This window comes from Mobula birostris, chromosome 2, assembly GCF_030028105.1.
Source record: "Mobula birostris isolate sMobBir1 chromosome 2, sMobBir1.hap1, whole genome shotgun sequence".
In the NCBI taxonomy this organism is placed as follows: domain Eukaryota; kingdom Metazoa; phylum Chordata; class Chondrichthyes; order Myliobatiformes; family Myliobatidae; genus Mobula; species Mobula birostris.
The window spans coordinates 16828148-16845395 of NC_092371.1; the positions used below are offsets into that span (position 1 = coordinate 16828148).

The 17248-nt window shown below is 43.7% G+C and overlaps 1 protein-coding gene across 2 annotated transcripts in view; it reads right to left on the reverse strand.

Moving 5' to 3' along the window:
• Positions 1-7695: 7695 nt before the first annotated feature.
• The window catches only part of gabpb2b (GA binding protein transcription factor subunit beta 2b), a 45718-nt gene continuing 36165 nt past the window's right edge, over positions 7696-17248 (reverse strand). For both annotated transcript variants that reach the window (XM_072238271.1, XM_072238280.1), the window contains one exon: positions 7696-13401. In XM_072238271.1, coding sequence (XP_072094372.1) covers positions 13099-13401 — 303 coding nt within the window. In that variant the 3' untranslated portion in view covers positions 7696-13098. The remainder of the gene's footprint in view (positions 13402-17248) is intronic.

A 17248-nucleotide genomic window follows, 5' to 3' on the forward strand; every position in this document is an offset into this window, starting at 1 on the left:
TGAGTGGAGTTAAGAAACTGCAACAGTTAAAATACTATTATGGGAATCAAATATAGACCTCCAAATAGTAGCCAAGATGTGGGGTTGAGATTGCAAAGGGAAATGGAAAAGGTATGTAATAATGGTAATGTCACATCTGGGACATTATGGGGGACTTCAATATGCAAGGGGATTGGGAACATCAGGTTGGTGTTGGATCACACAAGAAGGAATTTGTTAAGTGCCTACAAGATGGCTTTTTGGAGCAGTTTATGTTTGAGCCTACTCAGGGAAAGGATATCTCAGGTTGGGTGTTGTGTTATCTCCTGTGTTAACCCTCAGGAGATAGTGATCATAATATGATTGAATTCATATGGCAATTTGAGAAGGAAAAGCATAAGTCACATGTATCAGTATCGAAGGGGAATACAGGGAATTACAGATCATGAGGGAGGAGCTTGCCCAGATTGATTGGAGGAGGATACTGGTGGGGATGATGGCAGAGCAGAGATGGCTGAAGTTTCTGAGAATAGTTCATAAGGCACAAAATAAATATGTCCCACAGAAGTTGTTTTCAAATGGCAGGGGTAGGCAACCGTGGCTGACAAAGGAAGTTAAGAACTGACTGTATAAAAGCCAAGGAAAGCGCATGTAAGGTAGCAAAAGTGAGTGGGAAGTTGGATGATTGGGAAGCTTTTAAAATCCAACAAAAGGCAACTTAAAAAGCTATAAGAAGGGAAAAGATGAAATATAAGGACAAACTAGCCAATAATATAAAGCAGGATACTAAACATTTTCCCAGTTATATCAAGAGTTGATATTGGATGACTGGAAAATGATGCTGATGAGGTAGTAATGGGGGACAAAGAAATGGCAGATGAATTTTGCCCCTGTCTTCACTGTGGAGGACACTAGCAGTGTGCCAGAGGTCCACGAGTGTCAGGAACGAGGAGTGGGTGCCATTGCTATTACAAAGGAGAAACTGCTAGGCAAACTCAAAAGTCTTGAGATTGAATCATCACCTGGACCAGATGGACTACATTCCAGAGTCCTGAGAGAGGTTGCTGAGGAGATAACGGATACATTGGTCATGATCTTTCAAGAATCACATGATTCTGGCATGGTCCCGGAGGACTGGAAAATTGTAAATATCACTCCACTCTTTAAGAAGGGAGTAAGGCAAAAGGAAGGAAATTATAGGCCAGTTAGCCTAACCTCAGTGGTTGGGAAGTGTTGGAGTCTGTTATTAAGGATAAGGTTTCGGGGTACTCGGAGACTAATGATTAAATAAGTCAAAGTCAGCATGGTTTCTGTAAAGGGAAATCTTGCCTGAATAATCTGTTAAGTAACAATGGGGGGGGGGGAAATTCAGATATCAGAGGTGTAAAGGGACCTAGGGCTCCTTGTGCAAGACGCCCAGAAGGTTAACTTACAGGTTGAGTCTGAGGTAAAGAAGACAAAGGCGATTTCGGCATTTATTTCAAGGGTTATAGAAAACTGCTGGATGGAAATAATGCTGAACCTTTACAAGACTCTACTCAGGCCATATTTGGAGTATTATCAACAGTTTTGAGACACGTATCTCAGAAAGGATGTGTTGTCATTGGAGAGAGTCCTTAGTAGGTTCACGAGGATGGTTCGGGAATGAAGGGGTTAACATGTGGATCATTCAGCAGCTTTGGGCCCGTACTCACTGGAATTTAGAAGAATGAGGGGTGATCTCATTGAAAACTACCAGATCCAGATGTTGAATGGACTAGATAGGGTGGATGTGGAGAGGATGGTTCCTATGGTGGGGGTATCCAGAATTAGAGGACACAGCCTCAAAATTGAGGGGCCACCCTTTAGAACAGAGGTAAGGAGGCTTTTTTTTTAGCCAAAGAGTAGTGAATTTGTGGAATGCTCTGCCACAGACTGCAGTGGAGGTCAAATATGTGGGTATATTTAAAGTGAAAGTTGATAGTTTCCTGATCGATCAGGGCATCAAAAGATATGGCGAGAAGGCGGTGTATGGAGTTGAGTGAGATCCAGGATCAGCCATGATGGAATGGCGGAGCAGACTTGATGGACTGAATGGCTTAATTCTGCTCCTATGTCTTATGGACCCTACTGCTGCACCCGTTCTTCAGCACACCCATAACCATTACAACTGATGCGTCCGGTTATGCTGTGGGCGCTGTGTGTGAACAGCTGGCCGGAGTCGTACGGCAGCCGCTCACCTTCTTCAGTCAGCACCTCTGCCCCCGAAAGGAAGTACAGCAGTTTCGTCGTCTTCTAGAACGTCGCCATTTCACCATGTTCGTTAACCACAAACCGCTCGTGCACACGATGGCCAAAATATCAGGCCCTTGGTCTGCATGGCAGCAATGCCAAATGGCCTATATATCAGAGTTCACAACTGATATACAACGTATTGAGGAACAAATTAATGCTGTGGCTGATTGCCCTGAACAGCCAGCCGTTCAGGCCACACATGTTGGAGCTGACTATGCTGGCATGGCAGCCGACCGAGGAACTGACCCAGAGGACCAGGCTTACTGAACAGCAGTCACGAGCCTCCGGTTGGCTTACATGAAGTTCAGGGAAGCTGGGGTTTACCTCCTGCGCGATGTCTCAACTGATCGCCCTCGCCCATCGTGCCCGCAAACTGGAGGCGGGCAGTTTTCAACTCCATACGTGGCCTCTCACATCCAGGCTGGAGGGCCTCACAGAAGCTGGTTGGAGTAAAGTTTGTTTGGCATGGCCTCAGAAAGGATATGCACGATTGGACTGCAGCTTGTGTGAGCCAGTGGGCAAAAACTAACCATCAGGTTTAGGCACCATTGGCTCCTTTTGAGGTCCCTGAACGATGGTTTGAACCATGTCAAAGTGGACCTTGTTGTCCTCAACCCCTCCTGTGGTTTCACGCACCTTCTCACCATGGTGGACAGTACCTCCAGGTGGCTAGAGGTTGTTCCCCTAGCATTGACGATGGCCGCAGATGTGGCTCGGGTGTTCATCAGCACCTCGGTTGCTTGGTTTGGCAACCCATCTGATATTTCCTCTGACCGTGATCCCAGTTCAGTTTAGACCTCTGGGCTGCGATGTCCTGGAACCTCAGTGTTAGGCTACATCACATCACGGCGTATCACCCGCAGTCCAATAACCTATGACAGCAGTTTCACCGCCCTTTAAAGGCTGCTCTGAGAGCTTCCCTGACCGATGAGTGCTGGCATATTCGGCTCTCCTGGGCCCTGCTGGGGCTCAGAATTGCTCCAAAGAAGGACCTGCAGACATCCTTGGCTTGGTTGGTATACGGGCAGTCGTCATGAGTACCGGGTGATTTCGTTCCTGACACCAAGACCACCTGGTCGGCCTCTCCAGAGCGTTCCACCCTCCTCGGTAAACTCAATTCCTTTTCACCTATTCCTACCTCCTATCACAGCGTGCACGCTCTGGGGTTCCTGTTGGCCTACGTTCTGCCTCATTTGTTTTTGTCTGCCAATGTGCACATCCCCTTAGGGCTCTTTATGACGGCCCGTTCTGCACTATGGAATGATGCGAAAAGACTTTTATCACAGGTAAGAGGGTAAACCTGAACGTGTTTCAGTAGGTCACCTTAAACCAGCCCCCCAAGATTTGGAGTATTGCGCTACCATGTCCCTGGCATCACAACATGACCATGAACGTGTCAATGCTCCTCCAGACAAGCCAGAGCCCTCTGCATGGAACACAGGACAAGAGCTGGGTGGCTTGTCTGAGCTCCAGACAGACTCACAGTGCCGGTTTCAGTGACTGGGGTGGGGGGCAAGTGGAGTGGTGCTGTGTAGGGTAACATAATTGGTTGAAATATACATAATTCACAACCACCAACATCGAGTTGGGGTTCTGCTTTAAGAGGCCGGTCTGATGTGATGACATTATTATGTAAGAAGTTTTTGGACACTTTTGTGTAGGTTTTGGGGTTCAATAAACAATAAACGCCTCACTTCATTTTGTTTGTGGAAACCTACAGTAGTAGACAGAGAGGATTCTGCCTGGAGCTCAGTGACCGAAGGTGCTCTAGGATCCTCTACTCTTTGTGATTTTTATAAATGACTTGGATGAGCAAGTAGAGGGTAAGTTTGCAGGTGAACCTGTGAGGCAGATGTTGGTGAAGTTGTGGATAGTGCGGAGGGTTAGCATAGGTTAGAACAGGACCTTGACAGGATGCAAAGTTGGGCTGAGAAGTGGCAGGTGAAATTCAACCAGGAAAAGTGAGCTGGTTCTCTTTGGAAGGTTGAATTTGAAGGCAGCTTATAGGGTTAATGGCAGGATTCTTAAAAGTGTGAAGGGTTAGAGGAATCCTGGGGCTCATATCCATAGACCTCTCAAAGTTGGAATGCAAGTTAATTGTTTGTTAAGAAGGCCATAACACCATGAGAGATAGGAGCAGAATTAGGCAGTTTGACCCATTAAGTCTGCTTCACCATTTCATTATGGCCGATTCATTTTTCCTCTCAATTCCATTCTCCTGCCTTCTCCCCATAACCTTTCACACCCTGACTAATGAAGAAACTATCAACTTTTACCTTAAACACTCCCAATGACCCGACCTCCACAGCCATCTGTGGAAATGAATTCCACAGATTCATCACCTTCTGGCTAAAGAAATGACTCCCGATCTCCGCTCTAAATGGATGTCTTTCTACTCTGAGGCTGTGCCCTCTGGTCCTAGACTCTCCTACTATTGGAAACATCCTCTCATTTACCCTACCTAGACCTTTCATTATTCGACAGATTTCAATGAGCTTCTTCCCCATTCTTCTAAATTCCATCGAGTGCAAGCCCAGAGCTATCAAATGCCTTTCATTCCTGGAATCATTCTCGTGAACACCCTTTGAACCTTCTCCAATGTCAGCACATTCTTTCTGAGATAATGCACCCAAAACTGCTCACAATCCTCCAAGCGAGCCTTTCCCAGTGCTTTACAAAGCCTTAGCATTACATCCTTGTTTTTATATTCTAGTCCTCTCGAAGGGAATGCTAACATTACATTTGCCTTTCTCACCACCGATTCAACATGCAAGTTAACCTTTAGGGAATCCTGTGCAAAGACTCCCAAGTACCTCTGCACCTCAGTTTTTTGAATTTTCTGCCCGGTTTAGAAAATAGTCTACGCTTTTGTGCCTTTTACCGAAGTGCATAACCATACACTTTCCTATGCTATGCTTCATCTGCCACTCCTTTACCCATTCTCCTAATCTGTGCAAGTCCTTTCGCAGCCTTGCTGCTTCCTCATCACTACCTGCTTCTCCACCTATCTTTGTATCATCCGGAAACCTGGTCACAAAACCATCAATTCCATCAAAACCAAGAGTAAAAACAAGCAAGCAAAACACTGACCCATTCAGAACACCACTTGTCATTGGCAGCCAACCAGAAAATGCTCCCTTTATTCCCACTCTTTGCCTCCTGCTAATCAGCCAATGCTCTCTCTATGCTAGTACCTTCCTTAAAATACCATGAGCTCGTAACTTGTTAAGCAGCCTTATGTGCGGCACCTTATACAAGGCCTTCTGAACATCTAAGCACACAACATCCACCTTTGTCTATCCTGCATGTAATTTCCTCAAAGAATTGCAAGATTTGTCAGGCAAGATTTTCCTTTAAGCATGCTGACTTTGGCCTTTTTTATCATGTGCCCTAAGACCACATCCTTAACAATTGATTCCAATATTTTCTCAACCACTGAGGTCAGGCTAACTGGCCTATAATTTCTTCTGCTTTCCTCCCTCCTTAAAGAGTGGAGTGACATTTGCAATTTTTCAGTCCCCCGAAACCATGCCAGAATCTAGTGATTCTTAAAAGATCATTACAAATGGTTCCACAATCTCTCCAGCCACTTCTTTCAGAGCCCTTGGGTGTACAGGTGATATACCTGTGTTTATACCTTTTAGTTTCACAAACACCTTCTTCAATTGCACTTACTTCTGCCCTTCAACACTTTCAAACCTCCAGCATATTGCTGTCTTCCACAGTGAAGACGTATACAAGGTATCTATTCAGTTCACCTGTAATTTCCTTGTCACCCATTACTACCTCTACAACATCATTTTCCAGTGGTCCAATATCCACTCTTGCTTCTCTTTTACTCTTTATATATCTGAAAAGCACTTGGTTCCTCTTTGATATTGTTGGCTAGCTTACCTTCATTTTTCACCCTTTCCCTCCTTGTGACTTTTTAGTTGCCTGTTGTTGGTTTTAAAAACTTCCCAAGTCCTCTAACTTCCCACTAATTTCTGCTCTATTCTGCCCTCTCTTTTACTTTAATGTTGTTTTTGACTTCCCTGCCATGGTTGCATCATCCTGCCTTTAGAATACATTTTCTTTTAGATATATCTATTTGGCACTTCCAAATTGCCTGTAGAAACTTCAACAACTGCTGTTCTACTGTTCTTCCTGCTAGTCTTCTCTTCCAATCAATTTTGACCGCTCCTCTGTCACGCCTCTACAATTCCCTTTACTCCATTGCAATACCAATACCTCTGACTTTAGCTTCTCCCTCTCAAATTGTAGTGTGAATTCTGTTATATTATTAATCCTGCATCCCAAGAGTTCCTTTACCTTAAACTTCCTGATCAAATTCAGTTTATTACACAACACCCAATCCAGAATAGCCTTTCCCCAGTGGGCTCAACCACAAACAGCTCTAAAAAGCCATCTCATAGATGTTCTATGAATTCTCTCCCTTGGGATCCAGGACAAACCTGATTTTCCCCAATCTACCTGCAAGTTGAAATCCCCCATGATTATCATAACATTGCCCTTTTGGCAGGTCTTTTCTATCTCCCATTGTAGTTCGTAGCCCACATCCTTGCTACTGTTCAGAAGCCTGGATATAACTCCCATCAGGTTCTATTTACACTGACATATGCTGTGTTGGCCTTGATTAGTCAGGGGATTGAGATCAAGAGCTGTGAGGTAATGTTGCAGCTCCATAAAATCCTGGTTAGACCACACTTAGAATATTGTATTCAGTTCTAGTTGTCAGCATCTCTAAAGATCTATCTCGGACCCAATATATTGATGCAATTACAAAGAAGACATGCTGGTGTCTATACTTCATCAGGAGTGAGGAGATTTGGTATGTCAGCAAAGACCAGCAAATTTCTACAAAGCATTCTAACGGGTTGCATCAGTGTCTGGAAAGGAGACGGCAATGCAAAGGATTGGGAAAAGCTGTAGAAGGTTGTAAACTTAGCCAGCTCCATCACTGGCACAACCCTCCCCATGATCAAGGACATCTTCAATGGGCAATGTTTCAAGAAGGTGGCATCCATCATGAAGGACTCTCATCCATCCAGGACATGACCTCTTCTCATTACTACCATTAGAGAGGAGGTACAGTAACCTGAAGACACACACTCAACATTTTAGGATCAGCTTCTTCCCCTCTGCCACGAGATTTCTCAAGTCCATGATCCCACAAACACTACTTAGCTGTTTTCACCTCTTTTTTCAGTATTTATTTTAATATAATCTTATTGTATGTTATAGTAATATACTATGTATTGCAGCAAACTACTCCTGCAAAACATTGATTCTGATTTAGTGGGTAGCCCCAGGAAGATCGATGATCTGAATAGGAGGAATGCTTCTTTGTTGTTGTCAATACCAGGGGGAAAGAGTTATCCAAGAACATTATGATCAAATATACAACAAAAAGAATGCACGCACATGCAGTAAAAGTTATTTTTTGTATTTTATTAGGAAAGGTATGCCCTTAATAATGGTACAAAAATGTATATACAAGATTTATTTAACAATCTGTATCATTTTCTAAAAACAAAGCTAGTTGTAAAGGAATTCTGTACATAAGATACTGAAACTCTGTAACAGTACATTGTACTAAAGGCGCACCAGGTATGATTCAAGGCTTCCTCACAGCCACAGGCAATGAGAATTCATTCCCTTTTTGGGCCACTGATAATTTTAAAGGGTCACTAAGAACTGCAAGCTTTTGAATTGGTAAATGCAGAATCTGGATAAAATCGTAGGAAAACAAATATGGATATAAATGCCTTTCCTGAGCAATGCTGGCTGGCCAAGCAGGATTAAAATAGCCAGACACACAGAGTGGACAAGACCACAGCTGTATAATGAACACTGGCAGCTGGAAATGCAACGGTAACACAAGGAACAGGGGAGCCGCTGAGAGAATCTATTTGCCCCCCCCTGGATCTCAGACACTCATCTGCCACATTTAAAAGTAAGCAGTCCAGCCAGTAAACCTCACAGGTTATTGAACACAACAGTAAGATATTTACAAAACACAAGATGCAGTAGTATGAGGAAGGTAACTGATGTGTTATAGAGGTGGTGCAGACAACCCCAGGATATTTGGACACTGATAACATCCACTTTCATAGTGGAATGAGCACAAAGGAAATGGTGCAAAATAGCAACACTGTTCTTGCTGAAGGTCATCACCTTCCCTTCCACAGAAACAATACAAACGTGATGTTTGTAGAGGATTGTTAGTTACTTATTCTCCCACCCACCTAAACCCTACCCTTCCACAAGCCTGAACTGGAAAGATTATGGATTCTCCATTTTTAAAAACCTTAGTTTCCAGAAGCCCATTCCGTACAGAACAAGCAACAAACACCAAGTATAGGTGTTTCAGACTGGCAGCAGTCTGACATAATGGAGTTTTGTATTGTCAACAACGTACATATTTTCCTTAACCCCAACAACTGAGCCCCACACATCCACCCTGTTTTATGACTGAAGGTTGGCTGCTTTCCCACTAATCCTGATTAGGCAGGAATTTCTCTTTGCACATGGCAAGTTAGTTATGCAGCTTGTTCATTATCTAATCAAGCCTGATGGCCATGCAGACAACTTTAACATGACTGAAGTCTCATTTCTGGACCCATGTTTCACTCTCTGTTGAGCCACAGACAGAGACAACCTCTGCTGCATTCAGAACACCTGACCATGGCAGGTTACAGTTCAATTATCCAGTGAGCAGCTGAAGCTCTCAAGTGGTACAGAATGAACTTGTCTTGGCCAAGCTCCACCCCAGCTTTGGCGTAATTACCTAATGCTTATTTTGTTCCATCCTCCAACCCCTCAGACTGCTAGTTTCAGGTGAATAGCCGGAAAGCAGGAGGGGAGAATTTTCCAGGCTTGTCCCTGATGACTGGCTGGATAACCACTGAAAGTGACTGGTTTGGGGGGGTGCGGGGAAACGAGGGGCAGGGAAGAGAACTTCTAAGTATCAGTCAATTTCAGGGCTAGGACATGTGTCACTGAAGTACTGAAGCAGGAAGACAATTTGCAGCACAAAGTACCACAGGATTTTAAATCTGACAGGCTATGGGTCTCAGATAAGAGAGACATTTTTACAAATGAAAGTAGAAATCACAAAAGTTGGGTTGGAGTTCCTGAGCTCGGGGAACATGAAACTATTCTCCCCAGATGATGCAGGTTTCATCAGTGCTGAGTAATACAGTCACATCGTACTTCACCATTCTCCAGATCCCTTGTCACCACCTTCAACTGAGTGACCATCCCCTTTCATATTGTCAGGATAACCATAACTTAACAATAATTTCTAGACTGACACCCTAACCCCACTGTGTGACGAACATGCACAGAGTACTGTGCTAAGTTGCCAATTATCTTCCTTGGGTTTTCAACAATATTTCACCTGGACCAGTGCAATTAATGTTTTGATGCTGTATGGACACAGGAAACATTCAACCAGAATAGGAAAGGGCTCCCAGACTGGCTGCTAACATTAGGAAAACAAGGAGTGGATTCTATTCTCACCTGGAGAGTTAGCTGAAGATGTAGCCACAAAAACTTTTGAGGTAGGAAAGGTATCCTAAAGGAGAAGGAAAGCTTCAAGCTGTGACATTTAGATTCACCTGGCTAGGAGGTTCATTGCTGGCAAAATAGGAAAACAAATGGGAGAGAGCAGAGAAAATGGGGTCCGTCTCCTCGTGCTGACAGTATTACAATAACAGCATCAGTACACATCACAAATCTAGCTGCATGTACTGTAATTTGTTTCTTGCATTAGTCCAATAGCACCCTCAATTGGGAGATAAACACAGTAAACACAAAGGAGATACAGACAGCCCAACACCAGCTGCTCCCTATCTATTCTACAGTACCTGTATCATTCCTTGCTCCCATCATTCCATTTGAACAGTGACCTAGCTCTAGCATGGTACTGCATTCTGATCTGTAGGTTCCATTCTCTCATCATAACCAGGTCCATTGCAAGTTGGGGAAGAAGACAATCCTCACCGAACCTCACCATTGTTGGCCAAACCAACTTTCTGGAATCAAAAATTCAAGAGCTCAGAGGATTCCTGGCCACCCCAGAAATATTACAAATGGAGAGGAAAATAGTTCGGATCCAGTCAATATATCTTCCCCCTCAGAGGTACCACTTAAAAACCAACAGGCAAATGAAATTTATTTCACACAACACTCAAAGCAATAATCAATTAATGAGTGAAAGTAGAAGCATAATCACACATTAATAAGGAAGAACTCCAGTTATTACGGGGGGAGGGGGGGGAGAGAATGGGGACAGTAATGGGCGGGCCAGAGCTGCCCAAATTAAGCGAGTGGATGCCAATGAAACCTCAATAAAGTTTTGATCCAAAGAACCTGGAACGGATAGTGTTGCTTCTGACTAATTAATGAAGAATGCAGCCTTTTTACAAAGATATTTACACTGTGGCCACCTTCATTCTTGGTTTGTCTAACTAGGGATGTTTCTCCGTGGGCTGCGACACTGGTAAATTGACATTCACTTGTTACATGTACAGGCAGCCAGCCTGAGCAATAATGCTGTCAAATCCCAGCGGCCGATTGAAACAGCCCCCTGTGCCTCCAACAACAATTCCTCACTTGACAAAAAAAAGTCAGCGATCTTGCCCAGTACCACAGGCTGAATATGACACTAAATGTACATTTGATTTAAAAAAAAAGACACCATTTTAAATGGTGCATTAATACCAACTACCAGGCAATCTGAATATTCAGTTTCAAAATAACTAAATCAGGCACCTTAGATGACAACAAAAATAATTTAAAAAATACTGTTCTTTTCAAATGATAAAGAAAGGGATAGAAGAACGGAAGCAAGACCATGGTTGTAGAGACAATGTCCTGAACAGAGAAGGTTTAGTTAAAAAATAATTCATTAAAAAGTTACTAGATCTCAAGTGCAGTTGTTATTTAGCCTTTGTATAGGAAGTGCTTTTGGAAAGCCTTGATAGTTGTATAAATATTCCACTCTGTCAGCAAATGTGTCACTGTGGTTCATTTTACAGATGACCACCAGTTAAAAGTACATCTTGGGATGGGGGCAGGGGGCATTAGTGTGGCTGCAGAAGGTAGTGAAGTGGGAATTCCTCTCAATAGATCCTCCTCTTTAAGGGAAAATCACCCACTTTACTGCACCTCTTGTGCACAAACATTGTAGATTGCTCCACTGCAGTCTCTTCTGTGGGACTATAGGGATCTCGTAACTCTCACTCCACACAGTTGACCTTCGAATCACTGAGAAATTTGTAATCTACAACATTAGAAGTGAAGCTAGCCTGGAGGTGAGGGAACATTTTTGCAAATGAAATGAACACGCAGAAGATATGATAAAGTGAATCCCAACTTCAGATTCTTGAAGCAGCCTTCAGATTCACTGGCCTTGCTCATGTAAACATGATCAGCTGGGATATTTGGAGACAAGGTACACCAGCTAGCAAAGCCAATTGGCATTGCCTTCTACAATAACCATCTTTTGTGATTCAACAAATGCTGGATCACAGAGTAATGGCAAAGAATAAAAGCATTTAAAGTATTTCCCACTTTTTAAAAGAGAAATCTTCAAGTTCAACAGTGTGTGGATGAAAGCAGATCTGAATGGATAAAGTAGTTAGAAAAAGTGAATTTTCTAAACATAGTTGACATTTGTAAAGTTATCACTAAGTTTAATTATAGAATCATAAACCATTCACCTTTCTAGCAAAAGAATGGGTCCCTCCCAGGTTAAGCTTGAAAACAAGCATCAGAAAAAGTGAAATGAACAAAATTGAAGACAAGACAGTTACATCAACCTTGCCCTGTATCTCCTCCACTTTACAGTTACCTACAAAGGACCAACTGTTCCTTGTGTGTTTGTATAGATGAGAAATACTGTGCTCAAAGAGACAGGCAGCAACCAGCTCTATAGATTACCAGTCAAACCTTTGCCTCCATAAAAAAGTAATCACTGCAATTGGTGTCCTTTCAAGACATTTCTCAGCAGTGTCAGAAACACCTATAAAATACAGGTCAAAGGGGCTTTATAAACTTTTCCAGAAATGCTGACAGAAAGTAAAAAGCTTGGTTCCTACCCACATTCTGGGGGTAAGTATGTTTAGAACACATTCATCTCTGAGGATATCAAAAGCTTGAAAATACCAAATATCATTCCAAAAACATTTGCTTTAAAAAAAAAGACTAACACTGAACTCTTTTCCCAATCTCCCCAACCCCCAAATATCTTCCCCCTGAATGATTGCATACTGTACAGTGGAAGATTCTGTATTTAAAAATAATTTAAAATTATCCACTCACTTTTCTCCATAATTGAGGCAAGAAATTTCAGCTTTTTTTGGTTTGAAGTACTTAAAGATAACAAAATCTCAAACAACCAACGCCAAGAGAAGCCTGTTCTTAGTGAGCAGGAGCTTGGGTACACTGGTGGTGGGTGGGATCAGCAATATTCCATTGGCCTTCCCTTCAACCAAAAAAAGATAAATCATAAATCATCAGTCACAGTGTTTATAGGCTTCCCTTCCACACCTGCATCCCAGCAATGGGATTGTTCTCTGTATAATCAGGAAATGTGGATTAGGTTTCCTATCCCAAACCATTTATGGCAGAATTGTACCTGCTAGTGTTCAGAGGTTTCCTGGTATAGATCTCCTAAAGGAGTCTCTATGCAATTTCTGTGGCGTGGCAGTGAGCAACAGCCTGACCCTAAGCTGTTTTTGCTTTGCTCAGGTGTCTATGACCGTCTTAGAGTGTGCATGTGTGCACGTGCACACCAGAAAGAGGCTGTCAGAAAATGAGGAGGAGGCAAGGATGTTTTTATGAAGTCACTGTTTCTGTTGCCATGTCCAGGGGCTGCTCCATTGTTTCCACTGTGGTCTCAGGACCCTCCACCTCTGTCGCCATGTTGATGACTGAGACAGTGCCATCATCTGTAACCTCCTCCACCACGGTGATTTCTTCAGCTGTGGTGTGCAGCCGGGCAATGGCTTCCAGTCTCATGCGGTATTCTTCTGCTTCCTGCTCTTTCTTCAGCAGCTGCTGTCGATACTCCTGGGCCTTCCTGTTTGCTTCATGGAGCTGTTTCTGAAGGAGCTCCCTCTCCATAGAGTCGTTCGCATCCTGCAACAAGAAACCAGACACAAGATGGTAGCTTACAACTAGAGTCAGAGTCATAGAAAAGTTCAGCACAGAAACAGGCCCTTCAGATCGACTAAACCCTCAGCATCACACCCTTACTTTTATATTCTAGTACTCTTGAAACGAATGCTAACATTACATTTGCTTTCCTTACCACCAACTTAACCTGCAAGTTTATCTTTAGGGAATCCTCTCAGGACTCCCAAGTCCCTTTGCGCCTCAGATTTTGTATTTTCTCTCCATTTAGAATATAGTCAACCCTTTCGTTTCTTCTACCAAAGAACATGACCATATGCTTCCCTACATTATATTCTATCCGCCACTTTTTTTGCCCATTTTCCTAAATGAAGAGCAATAGGCCCCATCTACCTGTGACGCCACTTTCAATGAATTATGGATCTGTATTTACAGATCCCTCTATCCTACCGCATTCCACAGTGCCCAACCAAAGACCTGCTATAGTTGGTCCTCCCAAAGTGCAACACCTCACACTTGTTTGCATTAAATTTCATCTGCAATTTTTTTAAGCCCACTTTTCCAGCTGGCCCAGATCCCAAATGACAAACCGCAACGGACCCAGCTCCGACCTCTGCAGCATATCACTAGTCACAGGCCTCCAATCAGAAAGAGAACCATCTACTACCACTCTCTGGCTTCTCCCACAAAGCCAATGTCTATTCCAATCTACTACCTTATCTTGAATGCCAAACAACTGAACCTTCCTGACTAACCTCCAAAGCAGGACTTTATCAATTGCCTTGCTAAAGTCCACGTAGACATCCACTGCCTTGCCTTCATTAACTTTCCTGGTAGCTTCCTCGAAAAACTCTACAAGATTGGTAAAACACAACCTACTACACACACTGACTATCCCTAATCAACTATCCTCCAATTCTCCGGTACCTCATCTGTAGCTAAGGATGATTTAAATATCTTTTCAATTTCTGCATTTGCCTCCCACAGGGTGCGAGAGAACTCCTTGCCAGGCCACAGAGATTTATCAACCCTAATTTGCCTTAAGACAGCAAACGTTCCTTCTCTAATCTGTATAGGGTCCAAGAAGTTGATGTTGCTTTGTCTCCCTTCTATAGACTCTGCGTCCATCTCCTGAGTAAATACAGATGCAAAAAATTAATTTAAGATCCTCCCCATCTCTTTTGGCTCCATGCATGGATTACCAATCTGATCTTCCAGAGGGAACGATTTTGTCCCATGCAATCCTTTTGATCTTAACATGCCTGTACAGTCCCTTAGAATATCTCGCAGTTAAGTGCTGCCCATTTTACCGACCACAGGAAATTTCCGTGATCATCTGGTAGCGGTATACATTCCACCTCAATGTTAATCAGGCTTTAGGTGATCTGAGCAATGGGAATAACATGCATGAAGCAGCGCGCCCTGATGCCTTCCCCATCGTTTTGAAAAGGTCAGTTTGGAAAAAAAATCACTGAACAATTACCATCAATAGATCACTTGCAATACCAGAGGAAACACACTGGACCATTGTTACACCACCATCAAGAATGCCTACCATGCTATTCCACGCCCTCACTTCGTGAAGTCTGATCACCTGGCTGTACTTCTACTCCCTGAGTAGAGGCAGACACTGAAGACTGCAGCACCAGTAGTGATGACCAAGAAGGTATGGACAAGGCAAACACAGGAGCGCCTACAGGACTGCTTTGAATCGGTGGACTGGACCATATCAAGAGATTCATCTTTGAATCTGGATGAGTATGCTGCCATTGTTACCGACTTCATTAAAACCTGTGCGGATGAGTGCGTGCCTACAAGGACTTGCTGTACATTCCCAAACAAAAAGCCATGGATGAACCAGGAGGTACATCGTCTGCTGAGGGCTAGGTCTGTGGCATTCAAGGCTGGCAACCCAGGTCTGTACCAGAAACCAGGTATGACTTGCGAGGAATATTGCAAGGAGAAGAGACAATTTCCAACTATGTTGAAGGTGATATTGGATGTACGTCAACTCTGGCAGGGTTTGTAAGATATTACTTCCTACAAAGCGAAACTCAATAGCATGAATGGCAGTGACACTTCTCCAGTAGATGAACTCAACGCCTTCTATGCCCACTTTGAAAGGGAGAATAAAACTACAGCCGTGAAGATCCGTGGTCCACCCGGTGGCCCTGTGATCTCTGTCTCGGAAGCCGATGTTAGGCTGTCTTTAAAGAGGGGGAACCCTTACAAAGCGCAAGGCCCCAACAGAATACCTTGTAAGGCTCTGAAAACTTGCCAACCAGCTGGTGGGAGTATTCAAGCACATTTTCAACCTCTCACTGCTACAGGCGGAAGTTCCCACTTGCTTCAAAAAGGCAACAATTACACCAGTGCCTAAGGAGAATAATGTGAGCTGCCTTAATGACTATCGCCCGGTAGCACTCACATCGACAGTGATGAAATGCTTTGAGAGGGTGATCATGACTAGACTGAACTCCTGCCTCAGCAGGACCTGGACCCATTGCAATTTGCCTATCGCCATATTAGGTCAACGGCAGACACAATCTCAATGGCTCTTTAAACAGCCTTAGACCACCTGGACAATATAAACACCTATGTCAGGATGCTGTTTATCCACTATAGTTCAGCATTTAACACCATCATTCCCACAACTCTGACTGATAAATTACAGAACCTGGGCCTCTGTGCCTCCCTCTGCAATTGGATCCATGATTTCCTAACCAGAAGAGACCACAATCTGTGTTGATTGGTGATAATATCTGTCCTCGTTGACGATCAACACTGGTGCACCTCAGGGGTGTGTGCTTAGCCTACGGCTCTAATCTCTCTATACCCATGACTGTGTGGCTAGGCATAGCTCAAATACCATCTATAAGTTTGCTGATGATACAACCATTGTTGGTAGAATCTCAGATGAAGATGAGAGGGCGTACAGGAGCGAGACTTTTTACTCTCCTCCCATCCGGTAGGCGCTACAGGAGCCTCCGCTCCCGCACCAGCACAAGAAGAGCTTCTTCCCTGAGGCTGTGACACTGCTGAACCTCTCATCACAGCGCTAAGCAGTATTACATCTGTATTGTACTGTCTCAGTATTTTTATATTTGTGTGCTGTAGCACTTTTTTTTAAATTCGCAGTTATTTTGTAAATAACACTATTCTTTACATTTTTGGTCAGATACTAAATGCATTTCATTGGCTTTATATCTGTACTCGGCACAATGACAATAAAGATGAATCTAATCTAATCTAATTTAATATACCAACTAGTGGAGTGGTGGCCCAGCAACAACCTTGCACTTGACGCCAGTAAGACGAAAGAGCTGACTGTAGACTTCAGGAAGGTTGAGACAAAGGAACACATACCAATCCTCTTAGAGGAAGCAGAAGTGGACAGAGTGAGCAGTTTCAAGTTCCTGGGTGTCAAGATCTCTGAGGACCTAACCTAGTCCGAACATATCGATGCAGCTATAATGAAGGTAAGACAGCGACTATACTTCATTAGGAGTTCGTAGAGATTTGGTATGTCAAAAAACAAAAAACACACAAAAACTTCTATAGAAGTACTGTGGACAGTATTCTGACAGGCTGCATTACTGTCTGGTATGGTGGGGGCTACTGCACAGGACCAAGGCAATGTGTTGTGTCTTTCAGCAAGGCACTTAACCACACACTGCTCCAGTCCACCCAGCTGGAAATGGGTACCGGCAAATGCTGAGGGTTACCTCGCGATAGACTGGCGTCCTATCCGGGGCGGGGGGGGTGGGGGTGGGGGTCTTGTACTCTCAGTCACTTCACGCTACAGAATCCGGCATAAGCACTGGCCTGACGGGCCACAAGGCTCGGGACAGAC